At 36.1% G+C, this 21,719-nt stretch overlaps 1 protein-coding gene and 1 long non-coding RNA gene across 4 annotated transcripts; one reads left to right on the top strand and one right to left on the bottom strand.

The window, feature by feature from the left end:
- Nucleotides 1-1,392: 1,392 nt before the first annotated feature.
- Nucleotides 1,393-5,505, top strand: LOC120080393 (PRP38 family protein). The gene is made up of 6 exons (XM_039035045.2): nucleotides 1,393-1,879; nucleotides 2,545-2,666; nucleotides 2,811-2,901; nucleotides 3,154-3,283; nucleotides 3,380-3,450; nucleotides 4,781-5,505. The coding sequence occupies exons 1-6, from the start codon at nucleotides 1,590-1,592 to the stop codon at nucleotides 5,286-5,288; spliced, it is 1,212 nt and encodes a 403-aa protein (XP_038890973.1). The 5' UTR covers nucleotides 1,393-1,589; the 3' UTR covers nucleotides 5,289-5,505.
- Nucleotides 5,506-17,827: 12,322 nt separating this feature from the next.
- Nucleotides 17,828-19,687, bottom strand: LOC120080177 (uncharacterized). 3 transcript variants are annotated; one of them, XR_016530181.1, is made up of 5 exons: nucleotides 19,135-19,687; nucleotides 18,974-19,046; nucleotides 18,809-18,888; nucleotides 18,132-18,280; nucleotides 17,828-18,034 (listed from the first exon to the last, which is right to left on the bottom strand). It is a non-coding gene; the product is annotated as an uncharacterized LOC120080177 (long non-coding RNA). The 3 variants fall into 3 exon arrangements; XR_016530182.1 differs by having other exon boundaries at nucleotides 18,228-18,280; XR_016530180.1 differs by lacking the exon at nucleotides 18,132-18,280.
- Nucleotides 19,688-21,719: the final 2,032 nt, after the last annotated feature.

The raw sequence follows: 21,719 nt of genomic DNA, 5'->3' as shown, positions 1-21,719 counted from the left end.
TATATTAATATATTGAAATTATGATAGTATTCTTATATAATTCATTGTTTAAATCTTGTTTAGGGTTATTCAAGGAGCAAGTTTTGTCAGGATCATGAATGAGTCGTTGAAATCTATTGGATTTTGAAGACTTTTGTAGACATTATAGTCTTACTTATGGATTTTATAGACATTTGAAAACATTGTTGCCTATATTTTGAATTTTGTAGACATTATGGTCTTTCTGGTGAATTTTGGAGACTTGTTTTGTTATAATAGATTTTGGACATTGTTCTTGTGGATTGTGGAATCTTATGTGTTTTTTATTGGCGATTCTGAGTTTTTTTTTTTAAGGGAACCGATGGAACCGAATCAACCCAACCCATTTTATATTTGTTGGTTTGGTTCGGGTTCATAATTTAACAAAGGTTAGTTTGGGTTAGGAAAATACACAAACCGAACCATAGGGTTTGACCTAAAATATCCCTAAACCCAACCCAAATCAACCCACGAACACCTCTAGATTTAAGTATTTTAAATTAATAAAAATGTAATAAAAAAGAAAATAAACAAAAAAATAAACAATGTGACAATCCAACCTAATTCAACCCGAATTTTAAGGATTGGATTGAAGATCATTAGAATAACCAATCTGACCAATTTGAATTTTTGAATTGATCTAAAATATCCCAATCCAATCCAACCTAGGGGTGTTCAAAAAATCCGATGACCCGAAAAAACCGATCAACCCAACCCAATTGGTGTGGTTTGAATTGAGTTATCAACTTATTTGGGTTGGGTTGAGTTCAAATAAATGAAAATTTTATGGATTGAGTTGGTTTATGTGTTCACCTAATATAACTAAAACCAACCCGAACCAATCCGAATTTATTATTAACTTTAAAATATACATTTTCCGTTACTTATAACACAATTATTTATACATATATTGATTTTAATTTTATTAAATTTCAACATTTTTAATAATTTATTATTCAAAACTCTTAAAAGTAGTTTATTTGCATTTTAGAAAGAAAATTTTCACTATATAGATTGAAATTGAGTTAGTTTTATTTTTTTTTATTTTATTTTTTTTACATATTTACGTTTTGATTCTTTTTAGAACAAAATTTTTAATAAATGACTCGATTAACCCGAACCAACCCAACCAAAATATTTCATGGTTGGGTTAGGTTGAATTATTTTTTAACAATGGTTATTTGAGTTGAAGCAATTTACAATTTCAACAATTGAATTAAATTTAAAAAATCTTTCAACTCAACCCAATCGAACCCATGAACACCTCCAATCCAATCTATCCACAAAGATAATTTTTAAAGTTGAAAATATTTTGAACATAAATTCGAGTTTTAATTTAAGTTAATTAACTTAAATTAAAAATAATTTTAGGGCATCGAATTAAATACAATTGGAGCATTTCCCCCGAGTCCATTTCTTCCAGTTCCGCCCAATTGTAATTCGTAGTTCGTAAGTTGTATGACTCATTTCTCTATCCTCCCCCGTCCGGCGTCAGAATTAGGGTTTCGATCAATCTTTTCCGTCAATTTCCCTGGACCGACACGGATTTTGCTGTTCTATAGCTGGTAGTTATGGCTAATCGAACCGACCCAGCTGCGAAAAGCATAAGGGGAACGAACCCACAGAACCTGGTGGAGAAGATTCTTCGCTCTAAGATCTACCAGAACACTTACTGGAAAGAACAATGTTTTGGGTTGACGGCGGAGACATTGGTTGATAAAGCTATGGAGCTTGACCACCTCGGCGGTACATATGGTGGAAACCGCAAGCCCACGCCGTTCATGTGTCTTGTCATGAAGATGCTCCAGATTCAGCCGGAGAAGGAAATCGTAATCGAGTTCATCAAGAACGAAGATTACAAGTAATTGTTATCGTCATTTCACTTTCCATTAAATAGAACTATGCATTTTGGTTACCTAGAAGCATTTCGGAGTAGGGTTAATTGGAAGAAATATTTCAATTGTTTGTTTTATGGAGATTAAAGAAGCCATGATTTTAGGAACTTACTGCGAAATTTATGAAAACTAAATACTTGTAGGTCAGAAAGTATTTGCAGTCAATCAGTGAGTTCGAAATTAAGATAGTGAATGATTTTAAGAATTTCTTTACGGGCACTGTGTTTGTTAATTGTGATTTGATAAGCATAAGAAATGGACGACCTTACTTGAACATGATCTGTTCTATAGGTTGCATAACCGTGTCCTTGAGTTCTAAGGATAAGCATAAGAAATGGATGAATTAAGCTTTTGGTTTAGCTAACTGAAGTACATTGGAAATGCGTTGTGGTTTTCTATGGTTCTTAAAGTTGTTGCTTACTCGCCTTGGCTTGAGATGATTGCTTTGCTTTTATACTGCATGGTCTTGAAAATGCCCTGTCTGCTTGGATCTAAATCTTTCGACTATTGGAGAATAACTATGTTGTCTTAGTGAAAACTCTCTCTCTCGTGATTTCCTGAAAATGGTATGTTTGTTTTCAAGCCTCTTTCAAGCATACTTTTGAAGTTACATTTTTCTTTTGGGACTTAGATATGTTCGGGTTCTTGGTGCCTTTTACTTGCGTCTCACTGGCACTGATGTCGACGTGTATCGCTACCTGGAACCTTTGTACAATGACTATCGGAAATTGAGGAGAAAACTAGCTGATGGATGTAAGCTTCTGGACCTCTTTTTGAATTTTATCTAATCAGTAATTGTGAAGACTAGATGATTCTAGATTCTTGTTGCAATAATGTATTTCTAGTTATGATCTCCTCTCTAAAAAGAAGGTATGAATTCGATCTTATTTATATTAGGTTTTGCTTTATCACACGTGGATGAAGTCATTGATGAACTTCTTACTAAAGATTATTCATGTGACATAGCTCTGCCACGTGTCAAAAAGAGGTATGGTACTGATTACTCACGTGGTTATTTTTCCAGTCATTTTTTTTCCAAGCGGAGGTTGATATTATATTACTAAAATCAGGGCATTAGGAGAAATATGCATTATTCATCGTTTGACAAACAGAAGTACATGGATCACAAGTTCTAAATGTTGCTGTTCTGTTTTCTCTCTTATATGTGTCTTTAATGTTCAGTTTTGAATGTGATGCTTCTTTTGGACTAACCTAAATAAGATACACTTTGTAATGGCAGATGGACCCTTGAATCTTCTGGTTCATTGCCTGCAAGGAAAAGTGCTCTAGAAGATGACTTTGAGGAGGAGGAAGAAAAGGAGGAGGCTGAACCAATTAATGATTCTTTAGAAGATGATATTCATGAGAAGGTATAAACGCATTATCTGTTTGTATACAAAAACATCTAGTTTGCATTTTTATATTCTTGCTAACCTGTTTGATATAATGATATCTTGCATCTGCAGAATTATTATCGAGGGAGAAGTCCTGTGCGGGAGAGAGACAGAGACAGAAGGCGTGATAGTCACAGACACAGGTCTGATCCCCTGTCTTCTCTGTTTTACCTGTTTCTTCTCCCTCCCTCGCCTCTTGTTTTTTATGGATGCAATTCAACTTTGATGTCCTTTCTGAATTTGTGAATATTTCCTCCTGTGGAGGGTGCCATTAATTGATATCTCCAATCTATTAGATGCCTTCAATTTGTAGATCACATTTTTTTTTTTGCTGAATGTGAATAATAATGTCCAAGGCCAGAATTAACAAATTTTAATGCAAAATTTATGTTTTACTTGAGTCTTTTTGTTGTCAATGCAATTCTCTTAGTAGAGTTGGTGTCGGTGATAGTTGAAAAATTATATCAAACAAAATTAGAAGATGAATAGGAGAACGGAAATTGTGGTGTGCCACATGAAGTTATTAGCCTGGTCTGGAAAATCCATGCCCTTGCCTATCTAGTATCTTGGGATTGGGTTTAGTTGCTTCTAACTTCTAAGATCTTTGCCCTTCTGACCATCGTGGTGTAGGTCAAGCTGAGTGCTAAGTTGGTTTTTTTTTTTTTTTTTTGCCATGCTAATTCTGTGAGTGCTAGGTTGATTTTGGTGTTTGACAATGTGCCTTCTGTGAGAATAAAGATATATATTCTTTTTGTTCCCGACATGATAGGTTATTTAAATAAAATGAATTGTGATTTGATCTGGCTTTTTTTACTGATTTTGATGCACTCTGTGGAAAAATCAGTCTTGTTCTGTTTGTTTGTTTGTTTGTTTTTTTCCAAACTAGTTAGCTGGAAGCAGTTGGAATATGTTATTTTTGGATTACTACGTCCTTACTGGTCAATTAACATTCACATGTTTTCTGTCACGACCATGGTATTTCAAGCCAGTGGTTGCTTGCTGCTTCCTACAGTAAATTCTCAAGATCCTGCCAGGTTTCTCTGTACTGACAGTGTGCAGCTGAGAAGTATGATGGATCGTACATATGTTTATCATAGTGATCTCATTTTCTCAATTTTACTTTTGTATTGCATTGAGAGATTATCTTTGGGGACTACAGCTGGGAATTATCACATGCTTTTCCCTTGGCTTTTTGGTGAAAAAGCTAATTTGATTTTTTTTTTCCAAGCACCATCGAGTTTATATATGGCGTTCTTCCCAAATGTTAAGCTTTTCTGCGTCTTCTGCTTTTCCTACGAAATTACCTGTTTGTGCATCCAGCATAGGATACATTATTCCCCATCTTTTAATCCTGAAATTCTTGTCTATGATGCGTTACTTAGATGCATTTATGAGCTGTCTGACTACACCGTTCCAATGAGTGGGAAAAATTTTGATCACTTGACACGCCACATTTCTTTTGTTTAATCACAGGGACCGAGATTATGATAGAGACCGGGACTATGACAGAGACTATGATAGAGATCGGGGACGTGGAAGGGAAAGAGATAGAGATCGAGAAAGGGATAGGGATCGGGATCGAGACAGGGACAGGGATAGAGACAGAGACAGGGATAGAGACAGAGATAGGGATAGGGACAGGGATCGCCATCGCCTTAGGGATGAGAAGGAATATGGCAGAGATCGAGATAGGGAAAGGGAAGGCAGGGAGCGGGAGAGACGAGACAGAGATCGTGGTAGGAGAAGGAGCCATTCAAAGAGCCGAAGTAGGAGTAAAGATCGGGAGGATGGGGAGTACCGGAAGAGGCACAGTCGTAGCAGTGTTAGTCCTAGAAGAAGGGATGGAGCGGAGGATAGAGAGGAGCCGAGGAAGAAGAAAGAAAAGAAGGAGAAAAAGGAAGCCGGGGCAGGTGAGGAAGATCCGGAAATCGCAGAATGGAATAGGATTCGTGCTTCTCTTGGATTGGCACCTCTCAAGTAGAGGGTTTTTTCTTCAGTTCCAAATGATCTGTAAGTGAATTATGTTGCATAAGTGAAGTTAGAGCTTGTTATCCATATCAGTTGAGTTTGGGCTCCTTTGAGAGGTTGAAGGTTCTGATTTCTGTATAATATTTCTTTGCTGTTATGCCATTACAGTCTTTGTCGAATGATAGTTTTATAAACCACATTTGGAAATATGGCAGTACCTGCTTGTCCTATGCTTGGATTCTAAAAATTCATTTACATTTACACACTTTTGGGTTTGGGTAGTTAAATACTACTTATTCAACAAATTCGATTGATTGATACGAGTTGATTTTCTGTTACGATAAATTGGCAAAACAAAAATTGAGAAAATATTTCCTTTTAATGGGCGACTATAAAAAAAATTAGAAAATGTTACAAAATTCATATTCACTGCATTCAGTATAAGCTCAAGACACATAAGGGTCCAAACCATATTTCGGCTCGTGATCAATCTGTAGATACCGATAGAAAATAAATACACTTTTAATAAGTACATGTTCGAGCATGATATTGAGTATTGATCCCTCTCGAGGATGAGGGACAGAGGGAGGAAAAAAACTCTCTAAAAAGAGAAAGACTTGGAAGAAGCTAAAGTTGTTAGATTATGAGCAACCTTGTTTTCCTCTATAGGAATTTTATAAAAACAAGAAATATTTATTGGAGCAAGAAAAAGAGCCTTTTTTTTTTTTTAAAAAAAAGCCAGAATTTTCAAAATTAAAAAACTTGATGACTTTGATTGAATCCGATTCTACCTCCATATAATCTCATTTGGAAACCGTCGTCCGTTTCAAGGGATCTTAAGGATGTCATCCACATCGTGTAGAACAAATGCTTCTTTAACCAACTCTTTATTTCACCTGCCCTTCGAGGTAATAAAGTTTGAGATTGTCTTCGGAGATTCTCTATCGCTTAAATGAGTCTAAAATTTGTTTAGTTAGGAATCCAAGGATCCTCAGACACAGATTTGTGTACTAATCCCACTCTCCACCTATAACCTTTCTCCTCTACAAAATACTTCTCCAAATGCGGGAGGGGTTCGATCCCAAAGCAGCCTGTAAAAAATACCCATTACAAGAATATCGTACTTTCAAGCTCTCGCAAGGAGATTGTTAGGATGCTGCACTAAATTCCAGCCGGTAGCATTTGCCAACTTTGTATGGTTAAAAAGTTTAAAAAGTTTTGGATTCTTGTTAATATGAGTTTGAAATGTATTTTAATGGTATTTCTTACATAGAATTATGGTAAGATTTCTACTTGCATTCGACTACTTATATGGTTTTTGAATGCTAAACTTGTCCTTTTTCTAACTACTTCATGGCAATTGTGATTGTGGTAGCATTTGTAAAGCACAAAGTTAGCAAATGCTATAACATTACAATCGTGTAAACCACATAAGATCCCTATATAAAACCAACTCCAGAGTATTGTGTATAGCAATCCAACAACTATGATACGTGGGTCTGTAAAATAGCATAAAAATCAAAATAATTTAGATATGGTTAGATTTCATTTTAAAATAGTTGAAACGTAATTTATAATCCAAAATTTTAGGTTTTGACCTAAGTTTTAAAATCTTCAAGTTCAAAGGACTCATTTTCCTTGACTATTGTAATCGTTGAGAAGGTTGAGGGAATTCAATCTTATCTAGATCATCGTTTTTCTAGTGTGGAAACTATCTAGCCATATTTTATTCTTTGAATTTGTCAGATTAAGAGTCTAGAAATTAATTCAAAATAAGGTTAGGTAATAGGTTTTATTTATTTATTTATTATTATTTTTTATAAAAAAATTACAAAATAATGTCAATTTATTTTTAGTTGTTACATTATATTTCTCTCCATTTTAGCCTTTCTTAAAAATGAAAAGTCCAGATGGGGGTATTTTTGACCGAATCGAAAATCAATATTCTCAATAGAAAATTACCTGGAGACATTTTTACTAAATCTGCATTTAGTTATAATTTTTAAGTCGGTCCATTAAATATTAGTAATTGCAATGAGTATCAAGTATATAACAAAATTTTGAAAGAATTATAAATATTGCAAAATCTGTCGTTGATAGACTCAATCTTTGATATGTTAGAAATGTCCTAAAACTCGCAGTTTGTAAACATTAAACATATTCTATTCACAAAAGGTATTATTTGAGAGTTCTTTCTTAAAAGGTGTTATGAATTGCATTCATTCATAAATCCAGTAAACGAACCCAAGGCTATAACATGAATACTTAAACTTTATGTAGAGACATAAAAGAGGATAGAGTTTTAGTATATAGTCAAAAAGGTCTATAAATATATGAATAAGGCTGGGTACTTTATCCTGGGGATACTATGGATGCGACCCACTTTGTATATTGATATAAACAATGTGATCTCAAAGTCGTTTATGTGGAGACATGTGAGTGGAGGCATCCTATGCAAAAGACGTTTGCATAAGACCGGATCACAAAATAGTCACTTTTCTCGATGACTTTATTGTTAAAACTGATTATTTCAATTCAATGACCTAAGGTAACTCGACCTTAATCCTGTGCTAACTACGAACTCTTGTTTATTCAGGATTATCCTTGACATAGATGAGCGTGGTTCAACATCACCGCTTAATAAGCCTCATATTTTAGGGGTAAGATTAGATAGATAGCTGAGGACATAGCCTTGCAAAACGAAATCCATTCCTACCCATCTTAGGGTCAACAGATAGGTTGTTCCTTTAAGTACCGACTCCTGTTCTTGAACAAAGGGGCCCCACCCTCTCATGACTGAGATGGATCTAGTTTATTGGTTAGACCATAAACCAATTGTTCAATAGAAGATCAGTGGAGACTTAAGAAACAAGATGTATTATAGGGGTAAAACAATATTTTTGACCTGGCTGTAAATACGAATGACCGGTGAATGATCGACTTACTGATTATGGTTAAATCAAGTGGACAGAAATATATCTACAATGAGAATAGTGCAACTACTGAGCTATAGTGGTGTGTCTCAGTAGTTAATGAATAGTGATTAATTTGGTTTAAAGAGTTTTCTCAAATCGTTGGAGCTCATGTTTTGTAGGTCCATTAGGTCCATCTACTAGCTCGTAAAAGGATTAAACCTTAGAATATCGTGTTGAGAGAATTTGGAATATTCAAACTCGTTTAGAGTTTGGATTATTATATTTGGTATAATTGATGTTTAATTAACGAATTAAACATTATGGTTCTAGAGAGTTGATAATATTTAAAAATGATTTAAATATTTGATAAGGAGTTGTTTTGTCTATTAGTTGAGATTATCTCATTTCAGTGAAGGGGCACTTGATCACCCTACGGTAACTTTTGTCCTGCCTCACTGAAACATCATTGCAAAACAGATATCACTTAGGGTACATTAGACTATTTTGCTAAAATTGATTGGTTGTCTTGTTGGTTTAATACAAATAAACTAATAATAAATAATTTGTATGGTTTCTGAAAATTTATTTCACAATGACTTCTGCGACCTTAAATCTACTCGCATCCGATAAATTAACGGGTGAAAACTACACTTCATGAAAAAATACGATCAACACAATACTTATCATTGATGACCTTTGTTTTGTCCTGGTGGAGGACCATCCTCCCATTCTAGCACCAAATGTTACTCGAAATGTTCAAGAAGCATATGAGCATTGGACACGGGCAAACGAAAAGGGCCGAGCGTATATCTTGATGAGTCTTTTTGAAGTCTTGGCCAAGAAGCATGAGCTTGTGCTCATAGCCCGTGAGATCATGGAGACCCTGAGGGGAATGTTTGGACAATTATCTGTAGAGCTTAAGCATGACACTCTCAAACACATCTTCAATACCCGTATGCAAGATGGGCATCTGTTCGAGAACATGTGCTCAACATCCACTTCAATGTGGTGGAGATGAATGGTTTGTCATCGATGAAGCTAGCCAGGTTAGCTTCATTTTGGAATCTTTACTTAAAAATTTTATACACTTCCATAGCAATGCTGTTTTGAACAGGATTGACTACAACCTAACCACCTTGCTCAATGAGCTACAAACCTTCTAGTCCTTGATGAAAAACAAGGAACAGAAGGGTGAGGCAAATGTTGCTTCATCCTCTAAGAGGTTCTATAGAGGTTTTACCTTTGGGACAAAGCAGTACCTTCTTCCTTCGACACCAAAAAGTGGAAGAAGAAGAAAGGTGGAAAGAGGAAAGCTCACCCACCAACTGCTGCCCAAAAGGGTAAGAAAGCTAAAGTTGCAAAAGGAATCTGTTTCCATTACAAGTAGGAGGGACATTGGAAGAGGAACTGTCCTAAGTACTTGCAGAAAAGAAGAAGACCAAGCAAGATAAATATGATTTACTTGTTTTGGAAACATGTTTAGTGGAGAATGATGATCTTCCTGGATTATTGATTCGGGCGCCACTAACTACATTTGTTCTTCATTTCAGGGAATTAGTTCTTAGCGGAAACTTGATGCTGGTGAGATGACGATGCGGGTTGGAAATGGACACGTCGTCTCGACTGTGACAGTGGGAGGTCTCCAGCTAACTTTACAAAATAAAATCATTTTACTAGAAATGTGTATGTAGTTCCTGGTTTAAAAAGGAACCTAATTTCTATAACGTGTTTACTCGAACAATCTTATTGTATCAACTTCCATGTAAATAAAGTGTTTAGTTTAAAAAATGGTGTTAATATTTATTTTGCAGAACTGGAAAACAACCTTTATGTGCTAAGACCGTTAGCAACTAAAGTCCTCAATAACACTGAAATGTTTAAAACTACAGTAACTCAACATAAAAGACTTAAAATTTCTCCTAAAGAAAATGTCTAACTTTGGCACTGAAGATTGAGGCACATTAATCCCAATAGGATGGAGAGATTAGTGAAGAATGTAATTTTAAGCGAGTTAGAAGAAAGTTCTTTACCTGTGTGCGAGTCATACCTTGGAGGAAAAATGACTACAAGACCCTTTACTGGAAAAGGTCACAGGGCCAAAGAACCTCTAGAGTTGGTACATTCAGACCTCTATGGTCTAATGAATGTTAAAACAAGGAGAGGTTTATATTTCATCACTTTTACTGATGATTATTCAAGATATGAGTTTGTTTATTTAATGCAACATAAGTCTGAATCTTTTGAAAAGTTCAAAGAGTTCAAGACTGAAGTTGAAAATGCATTAAATGGAACTATTAAGACATTTCGATATGATCGAAGTGGAGAGTTTATGAATCTAACATTCCAAAACTATTTGATAGAACATGGAATTGTATCCCAACTCTCAGTACCTGGTACACCTCAATAAAATGGTGTATCAGAAAGGAGAAATTTAACCCTGTTGGATATGGTTCGGTCTATGATGAGCTATGCTTCCTTACCTGACTCGTTTTGAGGTTATAAAGTAGAGACTACAACATATATTTTGAACTTCATTCCATCTAAAAGTGTTACCAGAACACCTTTGGAGTTATGAAATGGTCGTAAAACTAGTTTACCTCATTTCAGAATTTGGGGTTGCCCAACATATGTGCTTGAGGCAAATCCTAAGAAACTGGAACCTCGTTCAAAACTATGCCTATTTGTAGGCTACCCCAAAGAAACGAGAGGTGGTTTCTTCTTCGACCCTAAAGAAAACAAAGTGTTTGTATTGACAAACGCTACTTTTCTGGAAGAAGACCACATAAGGAAGTACAAGCCCCGCAGTAAGGTTGTATTGAATGAACTTTCCAAGGAATCTACTAAACTTTCAACGAGAGTTGTTGAATAACCCAACACTTCAACAAGAATTGTTGAAGTTAGATCATGTAGTACGTCAAATCCACCTCAAGCGTTGAGGGAACCTCGAGGAGGGTTGCAAAATCACCTGTCTGTTATATGGGTTTAACGGAAGTCTTAGCTATGGTAGTTGACGGAGATGTTGAGGACCTATTATCTTACAAGAAGGCAATAGAGGATGTTGACAAAGATGAGTGGATCAAAACCACGGATCTCGAAATGGAGTCGATGTACTTTAATTCAGTTTGGGATCTTATAGATATACCTGATGGGGTTAAACCTATAGGTTACAAATGGACCTACAAGAGAAAATGAGGTGCTGATGGGAAGGTGCAAACCTTCAAGGCTAGACTAGTGGTAAAGGGTTATACCCATGATGAGAAAGTCGACTATAAGGAGAATTTTTCACCTATTTCCATGTTAAAGTCTATTCGGATCCTCCTATCCATTGTCTCATATTATGACTATAAGATTTGGCAAGTGAACGACAAGATTTTTTTTCTGAATGACAATCTTGAGGAGACCATTTATATGGAGCAGCCTGAGGGATTCATAACCCAAGGTCAAGAGCAAAAGGTTTGTAGGCTTAATCGATCCATTTATAGACTGAAGAAAGCTTCTCGATCTTAGAATATAAGGTTTGATACTGCAATCAAATCTTATGGTTTTAATCAGAATGTTGATGAGCTTTGTGTATACAAGAGGATCATCAATAGTTCAGTAGCTTTTCTAGTGTTGTATGTAGACGATATCCTACTCATTAATAATGATGTAGGTCTACTGACTGAAGTTAATAACTAGTTAGCAACCCAATTCCAAATGAAAGATTTGGGAGAGAGGCTTAGTTTGTTTTAGGAATTCAGATCTTAAGAGATTGAAAGAACAAAATGCTAGCTCTGTCTTAAGCATCGCACATTGACAAAATGCTTATCAAGTATTCGATGCAGAACTCCAAGAGAGGTTTGCTACCTTTCAGGCATGGAGTTACATTGTCTAAGGAACAGTGCCCTAAGACACCTCAAGAAGTTGAGAAAATAGACAAATCCCTTATACATCAACTGTTGGCAGACTGATGTATGCGATGTTCATTGGACCGCCGTTAAAAATATCCTCAACTAGACCTAACATCTGCTATGCGGTGGGGATAGTTAGTAGATATTAGTCTAATCCAGGATATGTTCATTGGACCGCCGTTAAAAATATTCTCAAGTATCTATGGATAATGAGGGACTACATGCTCGTATATGGTTCTAAGGATTTAATCCTTACAGGATACACAGACTCTAATTTTTAGACTGATAAGGATTCTAGGAAATTCATATTAGGATCAATGTTCACTCTTAACGAAAGAGCATTAGTCTGAAGGAGCACAAAACAAGGGTGCATTACTGACTCCATCATGGAGGCTGAGTACATAGCAGCTTGTGAAGCTGCTAAGGAAGTTGTTTGGTTCAGAAAGTTTCTGACTGATTTGGAAGATATTCCAGACATGTCAAAGCCCATCATACTTTATTGTGATAATAGTAGTGTTGTGACTAATTCTCGAGAGCCTTGGAGTCACAAATACGAGAAGCACATAGAGCAGAAGTATCATCTCATTCGAGAGATTGTGCATCGAGGGGACGTGATTGTCATGCAGATAGCTTCAGAGTACATTGTTGCTGGTTTATTTACAAAAGGCCCTCACGACTAAGGTATTTAAGGGTCACCTGCAAAGTGTGGGTTTTATGGAACAGGCCATGTTTAGACTAGAGCAAGGGGGAGTTTTGTATTGGGCATGTTATGCCTAAGTTTATTGTTTGTGTACTTTGTATTTTAGTATGACTTTTACATTGTAGGCCCCACTAGCTTTAGGTCAAGTGAGAGATTGTTGGGGTTTATGTCCTAAATCTCGTAGGGATCCATAATTTCATTTTATTTATGTAATAAAATATGAGATGTTTTATCTTAAAATTAGTTGCATTAACCACAAACCAATAAACTAACATCCAAGGTTATCTTTGTAGCTTAAACATGTTTGTAGAGACATACATGTGGATCATGTTTAAGTGATAACCTAAATGGCCTGTAGTAGATGGATAAAGTTGGATACCTTATCTTAGTATTGTCGAGGTTGATGCCCTAAAGTCTCGTGTCCGTAGCAGTTTGTACGAACGCTTGTGTTGTATAATATATGATATTTAATTCACATCTTATTTTTGCTCAGTTGTATGTTTTATTTGCTTTACCACAAACCAATAAACATAAAATCCCCTTTATCTATATGTAACTTAAGCATGTATGTGGTGACATACAAGTGGATCATGTCTTGAATGATAACCAAAATGGTCTGTAGTATATAGATATAGGAGGGAAACCTTATCCTGGTAATGCTACGGATGCGGTCCACTTTGTGGAATGGTCATAAGTGTTGTGACTTGTCACAGATGGTCTGATCCTGATCATTCGTGTAGGGGACATGCGAGCAGAGGCGTCCTATACAAAGAGTTTGTATAAGACTTGACCATGAAGTGTTAACGTCTTGTTATATAACACCGTTCATGACAGAGACTTCATTTGGATGAGCATAGGTAACATGACCTCAATCCTGAGTGAGTTGGGAACTCCTGCCATTGAGAGCTGTCCTTTGATTTGTATGGGTGCGAGTGACCAGGTCGCCGATTCAAACCTTCCATTTTGGAGATTCATCTGATTTGGGAGTTGGGAACTCAGCTACACAAGATAGAATTCACTCCTTCCCCGAAGCAGGGGTAAGTAGATAGATAGCTCCCTTAAGGGCCGATTCTAGGGCTTGAACGATGTGACGCCACACACCTTCTTTTGGTCTGAGAGGCGTTCACACATAGTTGGACTATGTTGTATTGTTTATTAGAGGAATCAGTGGTACTTAAGGAGTGAGATGTAACTACAGGAGCAAAATGGTAAATTGGCCGAACTGTACTTATGAGCATCTGTGAAGGGTCATGGTACTCATGATTGGTTATATCTGATGGACACAGAAATATATCTGGTGTAAGAAGAGTTCAGCTGTTGGTTTTTAGTGGAATGCCTGGCAGTTAACGGATGGTGGATCTCGTGGCTAAAGAGTTTAGTTAGCTATTCATGTACCATTGGAGCTTCGAGCCACAAGTCCATTAGATCCCTGGGTAGCTTGGATAAAGTCGAGAATTAGTGTTTGGGTCAGTTTGAAATGTTCAAATTGACAAGAGGGAGTTCGATTATATATGATATAATTGACTAAATGTATGAGATACATTATTTTGGAGGAAATTAGATATAAATATGATTTATATCAAGTGGAGGAGAAATTACTATAGTAGATATGTGATATCAAACTATAGGGTAAGAATATAATATGATTATATTCATTAATTATTAAATTGGTTAATTATATGATAATTGGCCGAAAACCTCTCCTCGATCATGCGATAGTAGGAGAATCCAAAGTCGGTTATTGTAACCGAAGAATAAAATAAAAATTTGTTTCATTTTGAAAAAAGTTCAAAAATTCGCAATCGGTGGGGAAATGTAAACTATCGTCTAGCTTGAGAGCCTATACGATAGTAGCTCATTGTTTAAAAAATTGCACACCAGCACCTAAACGATCGCACGCCTGTCCCTAAACGATCGTATAGCGTGCCGAGTTTTCTAAACGATCGTCTACCTTTTATTAAACAATCGCTTAGTAAAACCTACACGATCGTGTAGCTTCTTCTAAACGATAAGCATCCCTGCTATTCGATAGCTCTTTCTCTCCCACTTGTTTATCGTCTACACAATTTGTTTTTTCTCCTACCTCTACCAAATTCACCAAAGACCACACTTTGGATTCTCACTCCGAGAATACTAAGAGCTCTAACTGGTGGTGTCGTCCCCACTGCTTTCTTGATCGTGACTGTTTGTGTTGCTATCGTTCGTGTAGACGATCGTGCTGCCACAGCCGACTGATTTGTTGGGTGATACAGCGCGTAGAGGTTCTTCCACTGCTTATGAGTTCAACGTTTGAAGAGAGTCTTCAACTGATATGAGAACTCTTTTCCTTGTATTTCATTTATCGAAGCACGTCGTTAATTAGTATTAATTTGCATAACTATCTGTTGGAATGTATGTGTTATATTTCGATCACAATAAAATCGAAAAGATTCGAACGTGCTTATGGATGCTTTTCGTTAAAAGTTCCTTCAGGTAACACTACGAGTATGACATGCTTTGTAGATGTTAAAATTATTGTAAAGTACTACAAATGATCTGATCCTGATCATTTATGTGGAGATATGTGAGCGGGGATATTTTATACAAAGGAGTTTATATAAGATCAGACCACGAAATGTTAAGTCTCATTATATAACGCCGTTCATAAGAGAGACTTACATTTAACCAGGATGACCATAGGTAACATGACCTGAATCCTAGTGAGTTGTGAACTTCTGCCTATAAAGGCGGTCCTTTGATTTATATGGATGAGAGTGGCCAGATCATCGACTCAACAAGCCTACCATTTTAGGGATTCATTTGATTGGGGAGCTGAGAACACAACTATACAAGAAGGAATTCACTCCTTCCCCAATGTTGGGGCAAGTAGATAAATTACTCCCTTAAGAGCTGGTTCCGGAGATTGAACAATGTAGCGCCACACCCTCTCTTGGCCCGAGAGGGGTTTGGTCATAATTGGACTATGATTTATTGTTCATTAGAGGGATCAGTAGTATTTAAGGAGTTAGATGTAACCATAGGAGAAAAACGGTATTTTGGCCTAGCTGTACTTATGAGCAATTTGTGAAAGGTCGTCGTACTGTTGATTGGTTATATCCAATGAACACAGAAATATATCAGTAGTGTGCAGAATGCAACCGTCGTCAGTGGAGTGCATGACAGTTAACAGATGGTGAATAATTTAATTAATTATTCATGTACCGTTGGAGTTTCAAGCTACAGGTCCATGAAGTCTCCTCTATAGCTCAACGAGATTTAATGAGAATCAATTTTTGGATTAATTTTAATTGTTCAAATTCATTGAGAGAATTAGTTATATGTGATATAATTAATTTAATCTAATTATATATGATATAATTACTATAATATATTTTGATACACTATAATATAAAGTTTATTTAAGAGGAAATAAATATTTGAATACGATTCAAATATTAATTATATGAATTTGATTCACATAACTAAATTTAATATAAATGGGATTTATATTAAATGTCATTGGTAAGAGAATAGACACTATAAGTTATGTGTTATATTTGATATAACATATAGTTTAATATATATTATATGATGAGGTAGTTATCATACAAATTTATATATTAAATTGATTTATGAAAATGTGGTAGTGGGGAAGTAAAAAGAGAGCTCACAAAACTTTTGGATTCTCATCCAGAGAATACATAGGTAACGTTCGTGGTGGTATCCTCATTGGCGCCTAGAGGGTTCGAGATTGTTCGTGACAAGATTTGAAGAAGGAATCCTATGAAGAAGAGTTTTTCAAGGGTAAGGTTTCTTAAACCCTTTTACTATTTTGCAATTTATCTGCATTTTTCTTTTAAATGCATAATCTATATGTTTTTGCTGTAAAGTTTATGTTCTGTAAATTTTGTGTATTTGGTCGATCCCATTGTTCTGTTCCAGGACCTTCAACGGTTCATACAATCCGGAGTAAGCTCAGCAGTAGAATTTTAAAATTGAAGCCTCTATGAGACAGTGTTGCAACGCTACCTTCATAATGTTGCAACGTCGTTCTTCAACTAGCCCAGATATCAAGAAGATATCCCGAGGCGTTGCAACGCTAGGATGAAGCGTTGCGACACTGTTCATCCCAACCCAGTTTCTGCGCGTGCCATTCATCCAATGGTTCGACTAAATCGGTTTGACCAGTTCAGGCCTTGGTGTTCCGATTCAACTTGATTTTGACCGGTTCAACCCTTTTTGAAGCCATGGAAGTCCAGTTCAGATGGTTCAGGTCTGGTTCGATTCAGTTTGTGCGGTCTAGAGGCTTTGGGAAGCTGATTTTTAATTATTAATGTAATAATTAATTTGTTTGCTTATTTAGGATGCCAAAACTAGCCCATTTCAGTATGTGTTTAATTATTTATGCATTATGAATGTATGTTCAATTAAATTAAGTCTTGTATGTGCATAAAGCATGCCATGTAGATTTAAAATCCCACCATAGGAAACATGAATCATGCATTGAAAATATGTTATAAAATGTTATAATATATAGTATGTACGATTAGGGTTTCATGTGTTTAATATAATTATTATATTAAAATCTGGAATGCTTGATGTATGTTATAGCATGTTTATAATTTTATAAAGTGTTATAAAATAAGTTAGATATTTAAAATCTATAACAAATTGAAGCAACATGCTCACTTAGGGTTAACAAATAACAACTTGTTTTAATAGTTAAAATAGGTCATTATCTTGTAAAACTTTGGTTACAAACTCAATCGGTCTATAATCCTGTCTAAGGCTGGAGGTATTTAAGTTACAGTTTACGAAACATCTGCTACATGGAGATTATAATCGAATTATTGAGCGTTGATAACCCAGTTTTATGAGCATACAAGTGCGGTGTGAGATAATAAAATGATTTTATCACTTAGACATTGTAACAACCCGACCCCCTAGGACTTAAGTTAGGCCGTTACTAAATACATGCATGCATAGAACTTAAAACGACATCGTTTTATGGTGAAATAAATGCTAAATAAATAAGGTAAGTTCAATAGTCCTTCATTAAATTCAAATATTAAAATAAATAATAGGGTAGTCATAAATCATAAATGATAATAATAAGTCTGAAAACAATTCTTAATAGTAAGTTTCAAACAACAAAACTAAAAGTTGAAAAAAACATGGAAAGAAATCTAAATATCATGAGCGGAAGCATAAAACTGGTCCTAGTGGCTCGATCACGAATTCCGCTTGTCAATCGTCGGTGCGTCTCTATCTTTACCTGAAACAATAGCATGAGAAAGGATGAATATAAAATACTCAGTAAGTAACCCCACTACTGGGGTCGGGCTAGACATTTATGTCTTCTAGATGCCTACCTCTGGTAGAACATAAAAACTGCTTTAGTTCTCATGGGACACATACATACATGAAAAACTGATTTCTATCCTACTGTAGTTAAGTATGCTCACTACCTCTGGTGAAACAACCCCTGGTGAATCCCGAAGGAAACACAATCTGGTGAATCCTGAAGGAAACACAATATCTGGTGAATTCCGAAGGAAACATAATATCTAGTGGGCATCTAACTAACCAGTAAAGATATTATCACAATCTCAACATCACAATTATCACAACATGGTTCTATAACATACATATACACCTCAATATCATGGCTATACAACATGCATATATGCCTCAATATCCTCATATCAAATACAACCTCAGTGAATCAAGTATCACCTCCTACTAGTAAGTATCTACATGCACAAATAAATCTTTCAGATTCTCATACAAGAACATATATCAGTCATACTATACTATCTATCTATCATGCTATCGTTCTGTCATAATATTCATCTATGATGCTGGCATATATCTAGTGTCTGGCCCGTGAGCAATTCAGTAGTAAGATTACTTACCTCGAAGTCAAATTCAAATATTAATCCAAGCTAATGATCTCCAACAAGAATTAAGTCCCCTAATACTAAATTTTAATCTTTGGAACCAAGACCCAAACATACAAATTTAGTCCAACGATCACCAATTAACTTACCCAAACGAAACTTGATCAACAAACACTCGCAAGATTTTGCCTCCAAAATCTCCTCTTACCAATGGATGATGAATTGGAACCTTCAAAATACATAAAATTAAACCATCATTTAGTCCAATAATCAATTGGTGCCCAACAACCAACAACAAAGATCACAACGCTTACCAAACTACTTGCCGAACAAACTCAAATCCGCTGGACAACAAGTTGCGCACTTTGAAGTACTCCAATCTTGGATCTAAATTCCAAATATAATCGGCATCAACAAAAAAGAATCCAAAATTTAATGGGCAACTAAGAACCTTCCAAATCTCAACCGCTCTTACCTAAATCTAAGAGTCCGACGAAGACCAAAGCGGACCCAACGCAGAAGGGACGACAGTGATCGGCAAAGGTGCGACTGGGGCGGCGGAAGCGACGGACACGCAGCTGGAGGGGATCTGGACGAGCGGCTCGGTTGGGCGGAGGCTCATAACGGTCGTTTGGCGTCCGATCCAGGTGCGTTCAACTTTAGTGCTCGGGTGGCTCGCAACAACGGCTGAAGGGCTGCTTGTGGCTCGGAAGGGGCGACGCACTGGCGTTCGGCTTCAGATCCGACGAGTCCAAACAACGGCGGTCAGCGGCGCTTCAAGGTTGGCGACTATTTGTCGGCGTTGGGCTCGGCGGAAAGCGTGGCTGCTGGGAGGTTCGACGGCGAGTGTTTTCACGAGGGGGGCGCGTGACGTGAGGAAGAAGGAGAAGGGAAAATTTGATTTTTTGTTTTTTTGTTTTTTAAAAAATAAAGACTACAAAGGAAATAAAATAAACTTTCTTTTATTCATTTCCTTATTCCACTTTATTTTATTAACTTACTTTCTTTCCTAAAAATGAAATTAATTCCTGCCATAAATTTTTAAGTTGAAAAATTTCAACGTCAAATCCATTAATTTCCTGCAATTACACTTGAAGTCAAAAATTCCAAAAATTCCCTCAAATAATAAAAATTACTGAAATTACTGTAGGGTGTTATAGACATCATAGGTTAAAATCCAAATATAAACGTTATACTTGGATTAACCACATAGACTTAGGATGTTTTTTAGCTGGAATACACCTAAGTAAAAGAATATACCCAAACATTTAGAACACTTCAGTGGGAGATTAATAATATATATGATATATTATTTTTAGCTCTCATGTCCCTAAGAGTTCACACCGTGGGATCCATCCTTGGCTTCGTGTCATTTTTACCGCGACTACTCCATTTAGAAAGTATTTGCATGGGTCAATAACAACGTGAATAGGGGAAGTCGTTCATAGTAAGTGGGTGCAGGAAATGTGTCAGCATATTCTACGGTCTCTTCTGTTAGTTTAAACCGTGAGATTCTTATGTTGCACCCACTGTCATTTTTAGGCGGTATTAGGTAGTTTTCTGCTATGATCCCCTCAGAGGGTTGTAACATAAGATTAAGAACAACTTAAACTTAAAAAAATGAATAGGATTTCTTAATTCCGTCTTCAACATTGTCTTCCAATTCGGGGGCTTGTTGATATTGTTCTATAAAATCTAAAAATGGAAGGTCACACTTACAAGAGTTGTTAGTAAGTTCTTGACCGAAAATGGTAACTAAATAACTAATAGAAGAAAGAGTTATTCTCGAATTAATGTTCAGTCAAGAATGTCTTGCTTTAGTGAAGAAGTATTTGACTGCCCCTTGGTATCATCTATCCTGACTCACTAAAATATCGTTACAAATAAATAAAGAACTTTGGGTACTTTATTATTTTTGATAAAAAAAAATTAGATTTAGAAGGAATTTTCTGATAGAATTTATTAATGTTTTAGCATGTTGAACTCGATAATTCAACTCTTAGCTTCTGATAAGTTCAATGGCGAGGGTTATTCAAATTGGAAATAAACATAAATACAATACTAATTGTTGATGATTTGAAATTTGTTTTAATGGAGGAATGTCCTCCTCTTCACAGTTCAAATACAAACCGAAATGTTCAGGATGCCTATGACAGATGGGTTAGGGCTAATGAAAAGGCCAAAACCTATATTTTAGTGAGTATATCTGATGTGCTTACTAAAAAGCATGAATCCATGGTCATCGCTAGGGAGATCATGGAGTCGTTACAAGGGATGTTTGGGCAACCATCCTCATCTGTTTGACACGATGGTATAAGATACATTTACAATTCCCGCATGAAGGAAGGGACCTTTGTTAGGGAACACGTTATGTACATGATGGTCCACTTCAATGTTGTGGAAGCAAATGGCGTTGCCATAGGCGAGAAAAGGCAAGTCAGTATGATCATGGAATCTCTTCCGAAGAGCTTCCTAACTTTTCGCACAAGCGCTGTGATGAATAAGAATGATTATTATTTGACAACTTTTCTAAATGAACTCCAAATTTATAAATCATTAGCGAAAAATAAAAGTCAAGAAGGGGAAGCAAATGTTGTTACCCAAAAGAAATTTTTGATGGGATCTACATCTAGTACAAAACCTTCAGAAAAGAAGTCTAGTCCTTTAAAAGATAAAAGTATCCAAATGAAGAGAAAGGGAAAAAGGAAGAAGTCTTCTGCTAAAAAGAGCAAGACTAAAGTTGCAAAAGGAAAATGTTTCCACTGCAATGTTGATAGGCGTTGGAAGCAAAATTGCCCAAAATATATTGTAAAGAAAAAACTGAGAAGGCAAACCAAGGTAAATCTGATTTATTAAGTTCTCATTTATCATGGATATTGGATTCAGGCGCCGCTGATCATATTTGCACTTTCATTCAGGAAACTAGTTCTTGGAAGCAGCTAACGAAGAGCGAGATGACTTTCAAGGTGGGAATAGGTGGAGTCATTTCAACTCATGCAGTGGGAGATCTCAAGTTATTTTTTTAGAGAAGCTTACATTTTGCTAAAAAATGTATACTAT

This window comes from Benincasa hispida, chromosome 6 (genome assembly GCF_027475165.1).
Source record: "Benincasa hispida cultivar pf3 chromosome 6, pf3_genome.v1.1, whole genome shotgun sequence".
NCBI classification, from domain to species: domain Eukaryota; kingdom Viridiplantae; phylum Streptophyta; class Magnoliopsida; order Cucurbitales; family Cucurbitaceae; genus Benincasa; species Benincasa hispida.
This window is presented reverse-complemented; position numbering and strand designations above follow the sequence as displayed.

Excerpts from the sequence above, each read along its gene's own strand:
- LOC120080393 (XM_039035045.2), top strand. The coding sequence starts at position 1,590 with ATGGCTAATCGAACCGACCCAGCTGCGAAAAGCATAAGGGGAACGAAC. Across the intron at positions 1,880-2,544 it reads ATCAAGAACGAAGATTACAA|ATATGTTCGGGTTCTTGGTG; the intron begins GTAATTGTTATC and ends TTTGGGACTTAG. Across the intron at positions 3,451-4,780 it reads CGTGATAGTCACAGACACAG|GGACCGAGATTATGATAGAG; the intron begins GTCTGATCCCCT and ends GTTTAATCACAG.